Source organism: Apis laboriosa, unplaced genomic scaffold (genome assembly GCF_014066325.1).
Source record: "Apis laboriosa isolate Shangri-la unplaced genomic scaffold, ASM1406632v1 scaffold68_cov148, whole genome shotgun sequence".
NCBI classification, from domain to species: domain Eukaryota; kingdom Metazoa; phylum Arthropoda; class Insecta; order Hymenoptera; family Apidae; genus Apis; species Apis laboriosa.
In genome coordinates this window covers 3,198,089-3,218,099 of record NW_025224135.1, presented here as the reverse complement: position 1 = coordinate 3,218,099, position 20,011 = coordinate 3,198,089, and the positions used below count along the sequence as shown (strand labels likewise).

At 34.7% G+C, this 20,011-nt stretch overlaps 1 protein-coding gene across 1 annotated transcript; it reads right to left on the bottom strand.

The window, feature by feature from the left end:
• Positions 1 to 944: 944 nt before the first annotated feature.
• LOC122718876 (A disintegrin and metalloproteinase with thrombospondin motifs 7-like) lies at positions 945 to 19,653 on the bottom strand. Its single transcript, XM_043944252.1, is given in 12 exon segments — positions 945 to 1,061; positions 1,604 to 1,793; positions 2,410 to 2,660; positions 4,285 to 4,399; positions 5,206 to 5,323; positions 6,494 to 6,754; positions 7,556 to 7,670; positions 8,717 to 8,926; positions 17,579 to 17,723; positions 18,043 to 18,201; positions 19,365 to 19,614; positions 19,617 to 19,653. Coding segments are annotated over 12 exon segments (1,968 nt in total).
• Between the last annotated feature and the right edge of the window lie 358 nt (positions 19,654 to 20,011).

The following is a 20,011-nucleotide window of genomic DNA, read 5'->3' as shown; positions in this document are numbered from 1 at the left end:
ATTTAAATATTCGGATTTATATTCGTGAATTTATAATTAATTCGAGGTTTGGAACGAAACGAAGTTTGGAAAATTGAAATAATATTTTTTTCTTCTCTCCCCTCTATTCCCACTACCCCTCTCCCTCCCCTCCGACACTGTGAAACTTCAACCAATTTGAAAAACGTGATATATTATCGTCGTCGTCGAATTAATTCAAGATAAATCCAAGTGCATTGTCTTTGTACAGTTTAAATAACTTAATATCGATAACTATTTGATATTATAATAATAATAATAATAATAATGATACTTTATTCGAATAACGTTTAAAAGAGCGTTTAAAAGTATCGTATTGTAAGAGTATGTATTTAGAAGTATCGAGAAATATAGATAAGCTAATTAAATTATATATATTAAATACGTGTCGTTTTCTCTCTCTTTTTCTCTCTCTCTCTCTTTTGTATTTCAACAATATTTAATGTATGCACACTTGATTCAATTCAATAGGATATCGGATAAAAGCCCGATCCGCGTCGAATATAATTCGATTTCCTGGCAAGCGTGCGTAATCTGACGGCAAATTGAACGGCAACGATGAAATAAAATGCAAGCGAAACAGTGACAGTGCCGGCGATTTGTCCCGGTGCTATCGTATTTTTAATCGACGCATTAATATTTTAATGCCAAGTCGATTTATTACGAAATTATCTTACGCCTGTCCGATCGGTATTGCAGATTCAACAACATCTATGCTCCATCATTTCCATCAATGTCACAATGTTTTAATCGTTTAAAGAGACGGCCACTCTCGCATTGAAACGTGATATTTAATGCATTTCGTATAATGTATATAATGCACGTACATTAAATTAATCATAATTATAACGATTAATACACTGATCTCTGGGCATATGATCGTAACGCGAATAATGTATATATCGATTTTCAATTAGGTTAACTCGTTAAGAACGTTTAGAGGCGGTCACGGCCTCTTCTTGAATTTTTTGAATATACTTGACTGCATCCATTCCAACCAAAGTAAACGTGGTAATGTTGGGCGGTGGTTGAGGCACGAAATCCTTGGGGAAAATCAAGGCGCCGGTTGCATCACGTTCCAAAATAATGGTTAAGGTTAAATTATTAATATCCTTGCTGTCGATCACTTCTTCACCCTTCTTTATCTTCTGAATCTCTTTTTCCTCTTCTTCTTTCTTTTTTTCCTCCTCTTCTTCTCTTTCCTCCTCCTCTTCTTCTTCTTCCTCGTCCTCCTCCTCCTCCTCCTCATCGTCGTCGTCGTCGTCGTCGTCTTCCTCTTCTTCGTGCATCCTTTTAATTCGTAATTTCTTTCCGCCCGAATCTTCGTTGTTTCAACAATAACAAAACACTTAGTAAATGGATATCTACTAAGAAGTAATCGTTAATAAATTACGAAATAAAAAAATTCTACAAAAAAAAAAGAAGTAACATTTTTCATAGATATTTTTTAGACAAAATTAAACAACTATTTTTCAAGTTCTTCCAACACTCGACACATGGTCGATCGAAGAATCGAATCGATACGAATAGAATGGAACGGAATAATAGATATACTTTTCCACCGCTTCGAGCGTGCTGTTGGAACATTGTTGTTACGTTTCTCCCGGCCGGCGCAGGGCTCCCGTTCCTTCGGCTTCGGCCCTACGCAGTAGCTGTCAGCGATAATATCTGCATCCTGCTCGGAATGACCGACGGGGCGTACGCATTTGACGGATCGCGTGTTCTCGCAACGGAACGTGCAGGATGTGCATCCTTGCCAATCACCGATCATCCATCTGGAATCAACGTCATTTCGATAGAATTAGAATCACAGAATCGGTGCATCGTCTTCTCGTTCGAAAATAGAACAAATCGAACGAGCGATCGGAGAGAAATGCGGATGCTCATCCATTAAATGTATTGGTAAGAATTTCGAAGAATGAACGTGATAAGTTCTATTCAACCTCTATCTTTTCAAATTTTACTTTACAAAACACATGATGATAAAAAATAAATACGTTTTATTTTATTATAAAGAAATTTGTAAATTGAAATTATTGTAAAGAAATATTTTTAGAATATAACCTAAATGCGAATATAACCTATTCGCTTTTAATGATACAGTGATTCAATTTTATTATTATCATAATATGAAATTTTTTGATTTGAGGCTATCAAGTTATTGTATTCGTGTAAATAAAATTTAGACTCGGTTTTAAATTAAACGTGAATACGTAAATTTTTGCATCAAAAAACGAAAAGAAGAAAACGATCAGCATCAGAATTATTACAATAATAATTTAATTTTAATTTACGAATCGCGACACGCGTAGTTACACGGAACAAAGAAAGATCTCACGGTCCTCGATTATTTTTCAATGAAAAGATTGAATGAAAAGAAGGTGTACTAACCTCGGGACACAGGGCGCCCGATAACAGGGTCTCACTTTTTCCTGCGGCCTCGCCATGCTTTTGCAGAAAGTGTCATCCACTATGCCCGCGTGTTTCTCCAGGCAACGAGGCTTGGAAATCTGCTCGCCTGGGCCGCAATTCGCGTTGCACTCTTCCCAGTCGAGAAAGTTCCACGAGAACTCGGGCTTACGAGGGCTCTTCTCTCTCACGCCGAACGAATACCTCACCGTCACGTTCTCTTTCGGCAGAATCTATTCAGGGAACAACCTTACCAACCCGGTTGACAAAATTTTATTCCGAGTCCCGAGCACTCGAGGACGAAACTACTTTTCCATAGTTGAGGGAATTCGTATTCAACGAAAAGAACGAAAAGAACGAAAAGAAAAGGAGCATAGGGGGGGGAGGAGAAGAACAACACAATAAAAGGAGAAGTGGATTCTTTGGAAAGGGGGAAAATTTTGTAATATTTTTAATTAATAACGCTGAATGAAAATTAAAAATTTTTATCAAAATATATTCGGAAATTCTTCTTTACGGAATTTTGTGAATATAATCTTTGTCAAAGGTTGTAAGATTTGATTAAAATGGAAATGAGTTTGTGAAATTTTCTTTTTTTTTTTTTTTTAATATACTTAAAATTTTGTTCTCCAATTTGTGAGGATATGAAAAAGTATGTTTGAATCGTCGTGTGCAAATATTGGAAATGGGAGGATGGCCCGATATATCAATTTTTAGGGGAAAAGTTTGAATAAAATAGATCCGATAGCGTGTTTCGAGTGAAAGACAGTTGGCATGCATATCGCTACACTATATCTGACAACGTAACATCCATTTCTCTCTCTCTCTCTCTCTCTCTCTCTCTCTCTCTCTCTCTCTCTATTCATAGATTAAAATGAGTCGCTTTGTACTTCAAAGGTAATTGATTTTAAGAAAAGTTACATTAAAAAACGACGACTATGTTAAATGTAGTACAACAAAAATACAAAAATTTTATGTTTTAAAACATTTTTCTAGTCTTGTATCGAATCTTCGAAACGAGATAAATCTTGAAAGCCAACATCGTATGGAGCTTGAACTTGCTAAATTATTTAACCCCAAGAGTCTCAAACTGTTTTCAAGCTTAGAGCTCTTCAGAGATCTCATCTTTAACATTACAAATTAACTTTCGATGCATCTTGTCTTTGCAATTATACAAAAGATTTGCACAAATGCTTTTGACAAAAATTTCTAATAATTTCTAACTATCTTTATATAGAAGAAGAATCAAGAATTTAAAATCAACGTTATATCAAAACTAAAGAATATAAAAATAAATAGTAAACATGAATATCTCAATAATAATTTGTATAACTTATACCATTATTCCATATCCACATATAATACTTCAACTTTAATTCATACATTCAAACACGTTCATATTCACAGCAAATAGCTTCGAAGACTCGATCACAACATTAGTTTAAATAATCTCCTCTCCATCAAGAATGAGATATCTCTTTAATGCCTCTTTCGTGGAACATTCGTGTTCGTTAAGTATCTCTTTCAAAGTTAGAACCCCATAGATATCTCGTCCAAGATTTGGATAAAAGTAATTGAACATCTCATAAACTATATTCCTGAGATAGTATCTCGTCCCTTGGCTTAAAAGAGCATAATAATCTCACACGTTAGACATCCTAATTAATCATTGCACAGATATCGTGGAACGAAACTTTTCAAAAGAATAACGAATACGTGTTAAACAGTAACGAGTAAAGAGAATTTTGTTGTGTTATCGCGACTCGATAAGAACTGTCCTCGGACACCTTGCTCGAGATACCGATCGAGTTATCGATCGAGTCTGGCTAATTAGCGGAGCGCGTTCGTTATGTTTACCAATATAATCAAGTCCTCGAGGATGGGTCCTGGTATGATGAGAGCCTCCTGGTTCAATCTTATCGCCCCTAACCATATCTTCATGCCGGCAACCTCGAACAATCCTAAACGATCCCTGAAATAATCGAAGGTAATGTAGTTTCGTTTTTTTGTAGTTATTCGTTTCGAACGGAAAGTGGAAAATTTATTTCTGTGAATTGGATACACAGATTTGGATGATTAAAAGTAAGGGAGAGGCTATCGTTAAAGAAATGAAATGTAGTTTTAGTGAATTTTGAGAAGAGAAATTGCAGAAAGGACAAATTGTGAGTATTATATTAATATTATAATAATTTTGAAAAATTATGAAAAAAGTAATATCTTCATATTACTGATATTACCGAGTCTTTGTTTAAATTTTTTTGAACAAGTATCAAATCACGATATAATATAGAAACTTCACGAGTATTTTTGAGCAGATATTAATAATTTACGTTGTTTGAGGAATAAACACGTACTTAAGTCAAACAATATACACATTACGAAACAGGTTCTACGATTATAAATTTATTATTAAAGTTATATTATTAAAAAGTTCTGTATTAATTTTTATTTTAATTCTTTTGTAATTAAAACACAAAGAAAAAAAATCACGAAACTATTTAAAAATTTTATTACGAACCATAAATTTATTACGAAATTTATTACGAATCATTGTATAGTATAATTGTTCCATATCTGCCACTCTTATCCGAATATTCTATTACATTTCATTATTATTATCATTATATATTTACAAACAATTTTATCTTACCTATTCGATCGCAATTTAAAACGTTCCAAACAGAAACATATCGACAAATAAAAAATACGAAACGAAATAAAAAGTTCAAACGAGAAAGAGAAAGAAAGAAAATATACTCGAGGAAAAAGTCAATTTACCCACGAATTAACGGCTTCTCATCCTTGCTCCACACCATTATCCTGGATTTCGAGGGTTCCATCTCCTCGACACGGACGTTGGTCGCGTAGACAGGGATCTCGACCAGCCTCGTCGGGTCTGCCATTGCGAAAAGTTTTTAGTACCGGAGTGTTAGAAAAGTTTCGCAGAGGGCGCTATCGGTATCGACTCGCAAGGGATCGCGAGATTTATTCGACGATATATACGAATGTACATCGCATCGCGTCGTGGGCGTGGAAAATCGAGAGAACGGCGGAGAAAATTCCTCGAGAAATATCTCTCGCGCTTTTCGCGTCGATCTGGTGCCTTTATCCGGGCGGAATTTCAACCTATCCTGTTTTATTTATCGCGATTCTTTCGAAAATATTTTTCTAACGGGTCGAACTGTTATAATTATATTCTCACGGGTTTCTTCGAAAGGGGATCGAAAGGTTTGTTGTGCCTCGATTAATCTCAATCGATCCTTCCTTTGTGTATACTCTCGAGAATTTTTATCCAAATCGAGGATGTTCCCTCTGCGTGAAATTAGATTATAGATCATAGGAAGATTTGAATTATTAATTCAATTGTGATTAATTTAATTTTTTTTTCATTTGACTTGTAACTTTGATATCGTTCTAATAAGGATGATAATTTCAGGATGAAGATGTCGTACGATATAGAACAATTTTTGATCACGAAATATGAAAGTGAAAATAATTTTTTCGAGTGATTGACAAAAGATTCAAAAAATACTTTCGAATTATTAAAAAATTACTTTCAACTCATAAAATATTTGTTAAATTCTATACAGTGATAAGAATATAAATCAGAAACAATTTTTAACCAAACATCTGATAAATTTCGTACAAAAATTTTTTCGACTGATTCAATAAACTAAACAATGCATATTAATTTCGTATTCATGTGAAGAGATGAAAAATATTAATTCCTTTCGCGATACACTGTTAATTAAAATAAGAAACAAGCATTTCAGCCTACATACGCGTCGATACATTTTTATACGAAACAAAAATATTTCCTTCCCATCCTATAAAATCATCTAGATAGAAAACACGGATAAAAAAGCGACGAGGGAATATTTCAACGCTCCGAGCAACCACTTTCGAAAGAAATGCTCGAACGACGCGTAATAAAACGCGCATAAACGGAGATAACAGTGAACAAAACATTACATTAAAAACTCGTAATATTTCTACGAAATGAAATAAACGCGTGGCGCAAAAATTTAGGGGAGAAGGAAAAAGTTGAAAGGTGGATCGCACTCACGTAACGCTTGCACGATCGTTGTCGTGTATTCCTTGAGGCTGCACGAAGTCCCATTGCCCCTGCACACACCGCACGCGTCCTCAATGGCGTTCGACTCCATGTTGAGATCGCACGGTATCTCGCGGCAGATACCACCGATGCAAATGTTCCGGATACCCCTGTAGCAGGTGGTGCCGTCTATGACCCTCGGACTCAGGGAGGCGACCACGTTCTTCTCGTTCACGCAGTAAAGCGTGCATGGGTTCTCCGATATTCTCAGATCTGAGACGATTGTTCGTGCGTAAGTAATTTTATTTATTTATTATAAAAAAGTTATTTGAAAAATAGTTACAATAATGAGAAATTTGTCGAGTTCGTTTCAACGAGCATTGGGAATGAAAAAAGGTAAATTTCTAAAGAAAAAAAAAAATGAGAGTATAATTTGTTCTATAATAAGATGCTTATTTTTCTTGTAGGTCAAAATGTATGTAAAATTTTCTATTTATGGTGTAAATATTTGAGGCAGCATTAAAAATCTAAGGATGGGTTGTGAACTATTATATTGAAATTTTGTTGTACGAAAGATTTTAATTTTAATTCTTTCCTGATATACTTATGTAGTTTTACAGGAATTGAGATATTTGGATTGTTCCTATTTCAAGTAAGATTATCGTGTCATTGCAGCGAGATCAGGTGGAAAATAAGCACGTGTCGTATACGTGACAATTTTGATATAATTTTTTTAATGAGAATATTATTATGTTTAATATGTACAATTGAAGAATTCAAATGGAAAAGAAGAGGAATATTCAAAAACACTCAACTACACTTAACTAATTTCTTAATGCTTAAATCTTTATTTAGAAGAAATAATTTATTTGAAAATTGAAGAGGCGGAGTTGTAAATTTAAACAAATTAATTTTAAACTTAAAAAAGGTGGATCAAATATATTGATATATATATATATATATATTTCCACAAACACAAAGCTCCGTCCAATTTACTTATCTCTAAATTTATGACAGGTTCCTATTTTCCACTTTTTATAGCTAAATAAGACGAATAGTTGACCAGCCAGTTACCCTCGGGCAGCTTGTACTCGGACCATTGGTGAAGTTTCCCGTCTTCTGGGAAGACCCAGTTGTTGTACCCGCTGCACTGGACATCGCGGAACGAGGGGGCGTCCACGTCGCACGGCTGCAAATCCAAGAAAACTTTTAACGAGTACGCTCGTGCAGGATAACCCAATTTCCAATCTCTCCGCAAAACTTGAAAAGTAATCACCTTTGATTGAAAATTTCATGGCCAATTGAATAGAAAACTTTTTACTTTGTCCCATTTTGCGAAATATATATATCGTGAGAAATTCGAATTTTTTTTTTTTTTTTCGATTACATTTTAATCACGGAAGATTTCAACGATGGAAATGTTTGAAAACACGATTACTACAGAGCATTATACATAATCGACAGAGAGAGAAGGAAGAGTCTGCTGTCTCGGCTTCTTTTCTCTTATCAACGTCATCGTTCTAAACTAGCTTCCTAGAGTGTTAATTCGCCGTGAGATCAACGAAAGCGTAATAGAGATTTATCCTCTTCGCCGGTTCGCCACGTCAAATTGAATAAATGAGGCGAACATCTGCAGCGAAAGTTTACGCGGATAATAAACGTTTGTTTGCCGTGCACCAATCTTTTTCTATCCCAGATTGTTTAATTAAATTTATTCGATGAGAAAGTATCGTGATTTCCTCCCTTTCGTTGCAAACACTTGCGAATGATTATACGAAGGATTTAAAACAAAAAGATGGACGAAAGATTTCTGAAAAATTTATCGCTCAATATTCCATTCTCCACGAAACTTTGTTGTATACATAAATATACAATAAAATTATCAAATCACTCGTAAATTATTCGTCCGCCCAAAATTACCACGTTTATTATTCCTTTCAATCATCCATTCTTCGAATTTCATATTATTTCGCACGATATCGACTCGATCACTCACGATTCAACGCCACCAATTTTGCCTATTTTCCGTCGCGCAATCGTAATCACAATTATTCACTTTCACCTCTCCATCCGACTGTCGATTCCAAAATCGATCACTGTTCGATATCCGTCCATAACCAAACTTTCGTCTTTTGTCTCATTTTCCCACGACACGAAATATCGAACACTTTCCTGCCTAATTCAATTTCTGGCGAGATTCTTTGCAAGATTCGTGGGGAGGGGAGGGCTACTAACCTCTGTGGCGCATATTTTGTGACGTTTCCTGTCGCCTTTGCAGAAAGCGCCGCCATTCGATGGGACAGGATTGACGCATCTCCTGACCGAGAGTGTGACGCCGGAACCGCAGGTTCGGGAGCATCGACTCCAAGATGACCAATTGCTCCAACCACCGTCCACGACACCAGGCTTTTCCCCGACCAGCAGGCATTTCATTCCGTAACACCACTGCAAAGTTGATTATCGATCAATCGCGCCCTCTCGCCATTCTTTCAATTAGTCGCGTCACGCGCCATCTATCCGTCTATCGCGCTCCTCCATCTCTCTCTCTCTCTCTTTCTCGTTATATATTTCCTCCTATCGTTGCATCATGAAAATTTCGAACGAATCGATCGAAATTTTTCGTCTAGTTTTCTTCGATGTGACCAGTCATGTGAAAACCTGTTGTGCCCTGTTTTATGTCTTTCGAGACGAATTTTTCAAGGGGAGGGGGAATTGTTTCTTTGGAACTTTCGATTTTGGGGAGGGGGAAGAAGAAAGAATTATTTTGAGGAGAATTATTGAAAGGAAGAAAACAACATGGAATAACGAAAGAGGAGGAAATATTCGATTTTAAATATTTTTAAGTATTTTAATTTTAAGGGTGGACATTTTTTTTGAAAATGTCTTTTGATTTTATATTTTTAATACGACGATCCTTTTCGAATATTTAATTTCAGAGCAATTTCAGAGGAATTTCGGTTGAACGAACGAAGGAATATTATTTTTTTCTTTAAAGAGGAAAAAGTATTTTCGTTCGATTTTAAATATTTTTAAATATTTTTAAATATTTTAATAAAGTATTTTAAGAATGGAGAAAGTGAAAAGAAAATGAAAGATTTTTCAAAAATGTACTTTTATATTTTTAACACGACGATCCTCCTTTTCGAATATTTAATTTCAGAGGAATTTCAGAGGAATTTCGATTGAACGAAGGAAAATTATTTTTTCTCTAGAGAGGAAAGAGTATTTTCGTTCGATTTATATTTTCGACGTATGACACGTATAAATATATCATCACAATTTTGTTTTTCCCAATATTTAATTTTCGAAGAGGAAGTAAAGAATTACAGAGAATGCAATTGTTGGAAACAAAGTATATATTGGAAACGAGAAGCAATTTTTATTTCGACATTTTTTTTTTATTCTACGATCACAAGTTTTAAAACGGAAAAGCGATAAAGCTCGTTACCTTTCAATTTGGATAGTCAATTTTTCCCTGCAATCGGAATTGAAACGGTCGAAAAAGTAAGTTGCCGTTTAACGTTTTCAAATTTTTTCTAGAAAATCCATCCAATCGCTTCCATCGTCGAAATATATATATATACAAATATTTAATTCAAATTACATCAAATTTCCCTCTTTCTACTCCACAGAGACAAAACGATTCGCATTCTTAAAAATTTCAAGAAAAATAAAAATAAAAAGATCTCAGAATGATAGAACATTTCCTTAAAACTCGTGAATCATTCAGAGAGAGAGAGAGAGAGAGAGAGAGAGAGAGAGAGAGAGAGAGAGAGAGAGAGAGAGAGAGAGAAAGAGAGAGAGAGGAGGATATTAAAATTTAAAAAAAAATCGATTCATCGCCCATTCGGAATACCATTCGCGGTCGCGCGATCACGCTTCTCTACGTGACGAGATCGGATCGTGAAAATATAATTCTCGATATAATCAATGAGAGGAGAGGCCGCAGGAACGTGATAAAACGCCCTTTCGAATGGAAAACCGGAAGAAAGATAATCCGCATTTGTTCTTTCGCGAATAATTAAACTCGTTGTCCGCCATTGATCTGCTGGAAAGCAGAGAAACGCCTTGAAAAAAAACGTAACGGCGTCACAGTGGTTCGAACAATGTATGAAGAAGTGGAGAAAATTCATTTTCAAATTAATAAGAAATAATTGTTTCGATGTAATGCATAATATATAATATCAAAACTGCATGTTAAAATTTTAAATCCTCTTTTTGCAAAACAAATTTGTTTACAACAAATTGAACAAAGTATGTAGGCAGAGGATTGATCGATAATTGATCGATTAGTAGATTTCAAATAGTTGAGAAATATTTTGTAAATTTATTAAGAAACGTTTAATAATTTTATAAAATGGAATATGAATACATCTCGAAACATCTATTTTAATTTAAATTTAAGGTTAAAGTCAAGTAATTGCTAATGTTAGAAATTTACAAAATGCAACGATTTGTCAATGATTTTTCATTCCACGTTCCACGTAATAAGAGTTGGATATGCGAAAAGTAGAAACTTTCTACTCTTTTTTACCATATTTGATTCGCAAAACTTTGCAAAGCTACGCTAAAATTAATTTTGTTCACGTGACATATACACAACTGAACCGGATTCTTTAATCTAGCCACTGATATTTATGGATTAATTTTAAATTATCTTATATTATAATATATATTTAATAATATTCATAATTTTAATTAACAATTTTTTTTATTCCTTTCAATCTCTCAATATTTTTATATATTTTTTATATATCAATTATTATATATTCCCATTTTTATTCTATGCTAATTAAATTAATTTTTCACATATATTTAGTTACTTTCTTTAAGAAACAATAAATATTATAATAAAAAGTAATATTGTTTTTCAAAAATTAAAATCTCCGTATAAGCTCAAAAAAAAAAATAATTTTATATATAAATTCAATTAGAGCCTATCGTTCGAACCACTATGCGATGATTTGCTCCCTCCTCCCTCCTCTTGCTCCCCTTGCTCCCTCCTCCTTTGCAAAGCCTCGAAAAATCTCGAATAACGTTACAGGCATTCTTCGTCCTTGCAACGCGATCTCTGACAAAAGAAAAAAGAAAAAGCAACCTTTGCAACGTTGAATTTCTCCGATTTTGTTGTGATCGAAAGAGAAAATGAGATTTGAAATAAATGTGAATATTTATATTAATTGCAGATGTATTTCCAGAAGATTAAATTTATGTATATTAAAATTGTACGTAACTTTACATACATGATACGAAGTTTCAAATTTTTTAAATACTCTTAATCAACACCTGGACAATCAAAAAAAATATTTTCTTTACAGATAGAAAATGAAGAACGAAAGAAACGTAGAAAACTCTCCCTCTCTTTGTCTTTAATCCTTCTCTCTCGATGATTCTTTTCAAATTTTACGAACGTAACGAAACGAACTTCTCGATCGATGTTAACAACTTCTACTATATATATATATATATATATATATATATATATATATATACCGCAATAATTTTATCATCGAAATTGATTACAACCCGATATCTCGATTAAATTATTTCAAGTATTTCCAACGCGTTCCAAACATCTATCTTATCCTGTCTCTTCAACATTTATCTTCGTTGTGTAACTCGATTTTCCCGGGGAACGGGCGCAAAAGATGTATTATTTTACAAGTTGATTTATCTTCCACGGCAACCACGACCTTTTTCTTTTCGTTACGACACGGGATTTCAGAGACATCGCCTTGGCGCGCGCATCACCGAGGATAGCTTTGAAGATCCTTTAGGGGCCGGAGACGAGTATTATGACGCATTATGAACTGCGAAACGTGGCCCCCCTTCTTCCTCCTCCTTTTCCTCCTCCCTAAACGCAAACTTTCGCACGGCACTCCAACATCATGTATCATCCGAAGTCAAATATAGCGGTGAAATTTGCATAGTTATTGAATCTAGCGAGCTTCTGAAAGGCAAACTTGACGGTTACCGCTAAATTTTCCCAACGTTATACATCCGACGGAAATAATTATCCAACCATTTGTTGTCTTAAACGTCCTGTACGATCTTTTTTCTTTTCGATATTTATCAAGGTTTCTGGAACATTCGACGCGCGTTAATTTTCTTAAACTATTCGAGTAATACTTTAATTTTTATTAGATGTGCAAATAAGTTCCTTTCCCTTTCTTTCATATCTTTTTGACTGAATTGCTTCGTCGTTCGTGGCGCCATCTGAAAGAGCGTTCTTTTGTTTTTAAGAAGAGTCGCGATGAGCGCTCTAAACAGTTTCCAGTTCTATGCGACAGTTAGAGCGATAGCATTGTTGTGTGCGAGAAGCATCGTTCGCGTCATTGTTTAGTTTTTGCATTCAGGAAATCGGCTGTCGAAGCAACTAAAATGGTTTGCGCGTCACTGGGAGAAAACTGTATCTTACGAAACATGGAAAAAGTCGTAACAAAGATTTAAAGCCGGAAATTGTAATTTGGAAGAGGATCGTGCGTCGAGAAAGTTCGACGAGGAAGTGAGTCGAAGGAATCCGACTCAAACGCGAGAAGAATTGGCAGAAAGACAAGAGGTATCTATCCGATTGAAATAATTATACCTGATTTATGTGGTAAAATCTTGAATTTGGAAAGAAAAGAACTTATTTGCACACTTAATAATTATACGAAGCATACGTGATCGCATTGAATATTTGAATGATTCGTAATTTAAAAATCTCGTATGAAAAAAATTTTTTCACATTGACATAATCAGATTCTATTAATTGTATCGTATAAGAAGTTGATAAAAAAAAAATTAATAAAAGAGAATCCTCATTCTCGTAAGAAATATTTTTCTCGATCCACGATTTGAGAACCACTGGTTAGTTGAAAAAAAACCGTATCATCAAATCGATCGAATAAAAGAAAATCAAGATAAAAAAAAGCGACGTTAAATCCCTTATAATACTTTCCCCCAATCTCATTTCCTCTCAAAGACACGCACCTCGATTTTGTATACACCTCGAGAGAGCTTTAATTACTTTTCGATCGATGCAAGCATGGTATTCGATGAAGAAAACAGCGTGGCTCGCACACGAGTTAACAAGAGCGTGGTGAAATAAAAAACAACGAGCACAATGTCTTAATCGAATTTGCATTGAGATTCAAACGGCCCAGAGACTCGAAGAGAGACAGAGAGAGAAAAAGAAAGAGAGAGATTTTTATCCGAAACGGTTTTACCGCCTAGGATCCTATTAGACCTGTTTCTTGCAAAAGTCGTGCCGTTAAAACCCCTTGCTGACGTATTTATAGAGGATTATCGCATATCTAAACAATACGTATCATTCCAACGTAGAAACGTATAATTCTTTTTCGCGACGCGGTGCACCTACGCAAACGAATGTTGTCGCGCAACGAACAAAAGCTTGCGTTTAAGCCCCCCCCCCCCTCAATGTCTCGGATCGTTAACCATCTTAATATTGGCCATTACTTAAAGAAAAAAAAAAGATTCGAGCGATCCTCCAGATATGTAAATTGCGTTCGTTACCCGCGTAATATAGATACACAGAATATACGGGTTCGAAGATGAATACTTTTCCGGTGTATAATTACGGTGTAATAATTTGTAAGAGTGTTTATTTCTTCTGTAGAGAAGGAAGTAATTTGATTCGAGAAGAAAAGCGAGGGGGAAGGTGTAAAAGGATATGTGTCGTCGAGTCTGGTGAAAATATTTTTGTCTCTTCTTCCGTCACGCTCGTTGGAGAGAAGATCGATTCTCGAGATTTGAATTCGTTTCGCGTGACAGTACGTATATACGTGACAAATGTGAAAAAATATTTCAATATCGTAGTATTAATCTTCTCGAGGTTAGGATGTTATGTTCAAAGTGATTTTTTATCGTGGATTTTATATCTGATTTTATAACTGAGATTATTAATCTGATTTTTAGGAGATTGAACTTAACTATTCTTATTATATTTCATGCTATTATATATAGTCAAAATCATTGCGGCAATCATATTGAACATAACTACTCTTTTAAAGAAACGATAAATATTACAAAATGTAACCATCTTTTTATCTAAGATAACGAAATACTTTGCCCAAATGAGAGTAGCCTCATCTCTAAAAAAAAAAAAAAAAAAAAAACGTTATTTATATAATGACGCAATTGCACGAAAAGGGCGAACCATTTCCGCCATTTCGATCGAAATCCTTTTTGTCCTCTCTCGCAATTTCCATTAGCCACGAGCAAAAATGAAAGATCAGAGGCGAGGATACTCCGCTAATTTTCCTTCGCTTACTTCCAGGCAATAATTTACCCTGTTCTCCCCGCAGCGCGTGCCGTCAGCCACTGGTTCCATCGTGGACACGCAACCCTTTCCCGGAATGGCGCACCTCAGGCTCTCGCACTTCTGAAAATGTAACGCAATCGTATCGGTTAGGGTGCAGATGGTTTCGTGTCGATCGCGATATCGCGCAACGATAGCCAACCACCGAGTCGCTGTGCCGTGCTTATCTCAACGATTCACGATCGCGTGTGTATGGGTGTGTATGTGTGTATATATATGTGTATCCTAAAAGGATAAGGCAGGCCGCGCACGAGGTAAAAGCTTGCTGTGGCGGACGACAGATGACGCCTCTTCACGGGCGATATCTGTCGTGGTTTATCTTGTTAATAATAAAGGACAAGAATGCATTTGTGAAATGAAACTTTCGTGATTCGATTTATATTATGTCTTTTGTTGAAAGTAAACACTTGAAAATAATGTTCGGAATGGAAATTATTATTGTTGATAATTTATTTCTTAATGTTGTTTTTAGATTTGAAGAAAATAAATCTCGAGAATTTTTAATTTCAAATTCAAATACTTTCAGTGAAAATTATAGTTAGATAGTTATTCTCCGTGTATGATATAATTCTATTATATATGAAAAATAGTTTCAGGAACATGTCTCGAGTCGTTTTATACGATAGTGATCGGTTAATTGTTGGAAAGTTATTTGGAAAGATGATATCTTTAAATGTATTTATAACTTACATTATACGATGATGTTTGGTTAAGTATCGTATGATTAAGATCGAAAAATAGCAAATATACGAAGGTGAGTGTTTTGATGAATATGCTTTTTCAATTTTCTTATGACTAGATTGCGAATGTTTATGTAACATTTAAATTTATGTACATTTAAATTTTTATGATTATATAAATGGATATGATTATATATATAGAATATTATATATATAGATATGATTATATATATATGGTAGAAATGGTGCTTGAAGAAAAGAAAAAAGAAAAGTGTTCGTGTTGTATACTATCTTCATTTTATAGCGGCGTGTTAGCTAGAATTCTAGTTGCGGGAATTGATTGTTGGAGATAACTCCGTGACATTGTTGTATCTAGTAATGGGATCAGGTTTGATATAAACTTGTAAATTTAAATCAAATTCAATGAAAAAGATGTAATTTCACAGAATTTGAACATTCACCTCTGCAATTTTATAATATTTGATATTACAGAGAATATAAATGCAGAATTTTTTATTTCGTTGTTTTAAATCAGGAAATTCGAAGTAGTGAACGAGAGAGAAGGTAAGATATTCGATGAGATTGAATAAATCGAAGTTATTTGTACACACGAGAAAGGAATGTGCAGAAAGAGAGAGAGAAAAATTTTCGAAGTTTCCAAACAACTGTTTCAAAGTTAAAAATTTCGAACATGAAAACTTTAATAACAAATCTAAAGTTTGTAAAAACTTGTAAACAATTCTTAATCAAGGGATTAATTTTCAAATACTTTTTACATTAAATTTCTTACATAACAATATAAAATAAATTGCACTTTTAGCGTTATTAAACGAAACCATTGTTAGACGAAAACAAAAGCTATTCGTTCTTAATCTAGAAGAAAGACAATTTCTCGAAAGATCATGTATATATATATATATATATATATATATATATATATATATATATACACATAAACACACAAGAAATAATTACCCTTCTCCATGTTTCTCGGACAATTTCATCTATTGAGAAACGTGGCAACGTCGAAGTAATTTCTTTTTTTCATAAATATACGAATAACTTGACGAACACACTTTGTGGAACACATTTTGATGAAACCACGAAACGGTTCGCTCAATTACCTTTCTTTTGTGCTTGGGACGCGAAGAGGGGGAAAAGAGGAGGGGATGAAAAAACGTAATCTTTGTTTCCACGTCGCGCGTGTATGTATATGCGTGTGCGTGTAAATATCGAAGAACAACAAGGGATAACGCGTTTATTGCAGCGCGGATGGAAAACAATGCTCGTTCGATAAATAAACGAGGAGTGAACAACCGCAACACGGGTGAATTTTCGTAGTAAGTTCGTTAACATAACGCGTGTCAACCCTCCTCGACCACCCCCTCCCCCACCTATGTTTTCGCATTTAATTATAAAATTACAATTGAGGGTCCCGTCGTGTTTGGTCCATCATCAATGATTTCGAATGACGAAATAATGAGACTGTTAGAACAGCGCTTCATTTTGCAATCTCTCTCTCTCTCTCTCTCTCTCTTTCTCGTTAAATTAATTCGACGCCCGGATGCAATGGTCGAATACTTATGAAAACATCGATCACCAGATGATTCTGCGTCGTGGAATTAGATTAATTAATTAATGGACAAATTGAACGGGGTATTATTTTTGCCGAGATTTTAAACAAACGATTCGTGATTTAAAAATGCGAAAACAAAAATATCTTTTTTTCTTCCGTTCGAAGATACAGGATGCGGGAAAACGATTCAAATTAAATTAAAATTGAATAATAATGGAATAATAACGGATGTCAAGATCTTATGATTATGATCTATAAATTTAGGAGAACAGGCATAGGTATAGCGAAGGCTTGCATATATTTTTTCTAGGTCGCAATGAAATATGATGGAAATATAAAGAATATGGGAGTTCCTCACAGGCGCATAATGTAACGTGGAAAATAAGGTAGAGGCAGCGGAGCTGTGTAATGTGATATCGCGTTGAAAAAAAAAATTGGAGGAGCTCGAGGAGAAATGAAGGGTAAGTAAAAAAAAAAAAAAATTTATTAATGGGAAAATTTTATTAAATTTGTTCCCTTACCACTTCCAAATCGCAATGGCGGGCCTCGAGACCGTATTCTATTCGACACTGGTCATCCGCGTTGTACATCACCCCTGGAAGAAGTTCCGTGCTGGGGAACTCGTAATTTTGCTGCTTGTCCTCCAAACAGAATCCTAAATCTGTTCTACGAGAATAATCGTATGGATAATTATGTTTAATTTCTAAATGTAAATGTGATTTTCTATTTTTTTTTTCTTTTTATATATTTTTGAGGTTATATCAGAGAGATGTTTGTAATGTATGTTTTCTTTAGCGTGTGTAACGTGTTAAGCAAATAATAAGATATAAAAAGTACCACCAAGTGGAAATCCAATTTCATCGTGAACAGAATTTTGTACCGATTTTTCGGTCAACAAGTTTCCTTGCTACTTTAAAATGAATGGAAAGCAAACTCAAATCGATTTGATAAATTTTTGTTGGCGCGAAACGCCACGGTTTCTTACTCGATGTACAATTTCAGCGATTCTTTCGAACATACGGACCACTTTCTCGTGATGTACAAGTTACCGGGATGCATGACCGTCGTTTCGATGTAATTTTCGTCGTGATGAATAATACCCGGACAGCCATTTTCCTCTTTGACGTCGTGCGACATACCTAACCTATATAAATGAATTCAAATCGTCGAAATAAATAATTAATTCGAATCGATAGAGATAAAAATGAATACGTTATTTTAATGATCATTTCAATCCTAATTCTATCTAGAGATTTTAATTTAAAACGATTAATTTATTCATCTAACTCGAAACACTCGATTAAATAAAGATTTAAATTATTTAAACCGAAGAACATTTTTAAATTAATTTAGAATCTCTGATATAAGTTTTTCGCGTAATTTAAAACTCGGTTAAACCTCTATTAAAATTAGATAAAATTTAAATTAAAATAAAATTTAATTCTAAAGATAACGATTCTCGGTTAATAAACGAAAGATCATTAGAAGCGCGAAACCTTGCTCTTAAAAACGCTTTTTAATTTATCTCGATACGACTTCTGGTTCCCGAAATATCATCGTATAAGGAAAAAGTAATTTTTAATTTACTTTAAACCCGATTAAACCGAATTAAAATTAGAAAAAATTTGAATAGCTATAATTCCGAAGATAACGATTCTCGGTCGGTATACAAAAGATCGTCAGAAACGCGAAACCTTGCCCTTCAAAATGCTTTTCGATTTATCTCGATACGACTTCCGGTTCCTCAGATATCATCGTGTAAAGAGAAAGGTAATTTTTTAAGCGTTACAATCTCCATCCTCGTCTCTTACTCGGACCTCTCGCTCGCACCTCGTCTCACCGACCTATTCCAAACTTCAGACAACTAACAAACGCTATTCTGCAGATCACTGGGCCGATTCGTAATCTCTGCATTATCTTCATGAAAACTTTAACTCCTCGTATCTCGGCAATCGATCGAGATATCGTGATAAAACAAAAAGCGACTCGAAGGATATAATTTTCTCCATTTCTTGAAGTCTCGTTCGATTTATTAATTTTACGTGGATGCAACGGTCTTAGCTACATAAAAATCCGCGGTTTATTTATACCTTTTTTGGATCGATCTTTTTTCCCATTATATTTCTTTATACTTTACAGCTCGCGCTAATGGAAGTAGCGTCTCGTGATACTTCTTATCTCTCTATATGTCATATTTTTTCCTCCTACATTCCCTTCCTACATCTCTAGATACGATGCCCTATATATTATACGTTTCTGGGGAGGAAAAAGCGGGGGAAAGAAACGGAAGAGTAGCGAAACTCTTACGTGTGGCCGAGATGGTGGGCGATGTGGTATCCCGTGTGTAGGCCAACGTCGTTTATAATGGCAGCGCCTTTCAAAGGGTCGCAAGTTCCAGCGATCGTCGAGGTACCGGTGAAACCACACACGCTCGGTGAATCGCAGATGTTACTCCTGACCAAATGAATGAGGGTTCAACCTCGTTCGAGGTTAAGTTGGGACTCGCGTAACATTAATTCGATCTCTAGCTGTACTTTGTAATCAGAATGGCACAGTCGTGGTGATTCGGGTGTGTATCGTCCCCAGGGTTAATCATTCGTTGCCACTTTTGGAAATATTTCAGGGTAGTGTTCGAGTCTTTAGTTATAGTTAAGCTCATCTGTATATTATACGAATAATATTATTTAATAATAATAATCATAATAATAGAATATAAAAAAACAGTTCTAATCAATATATATATATATATATATACCTCATTTTCTTGGACGAGCATTCTTATAATCCTGACAATGGTCAATTCCATAGTTATTCCTAAACTGACGTCGTGTAGCAACGCCGCAGCCTGAAACAAGCTTAAAATTAATAATTTCCATCATACTTGTTTACATCGAAACGAAAAATAACGTTTAACGTTTTTTTATCATATAAATCCAATTTTTCGCGTCACTAGC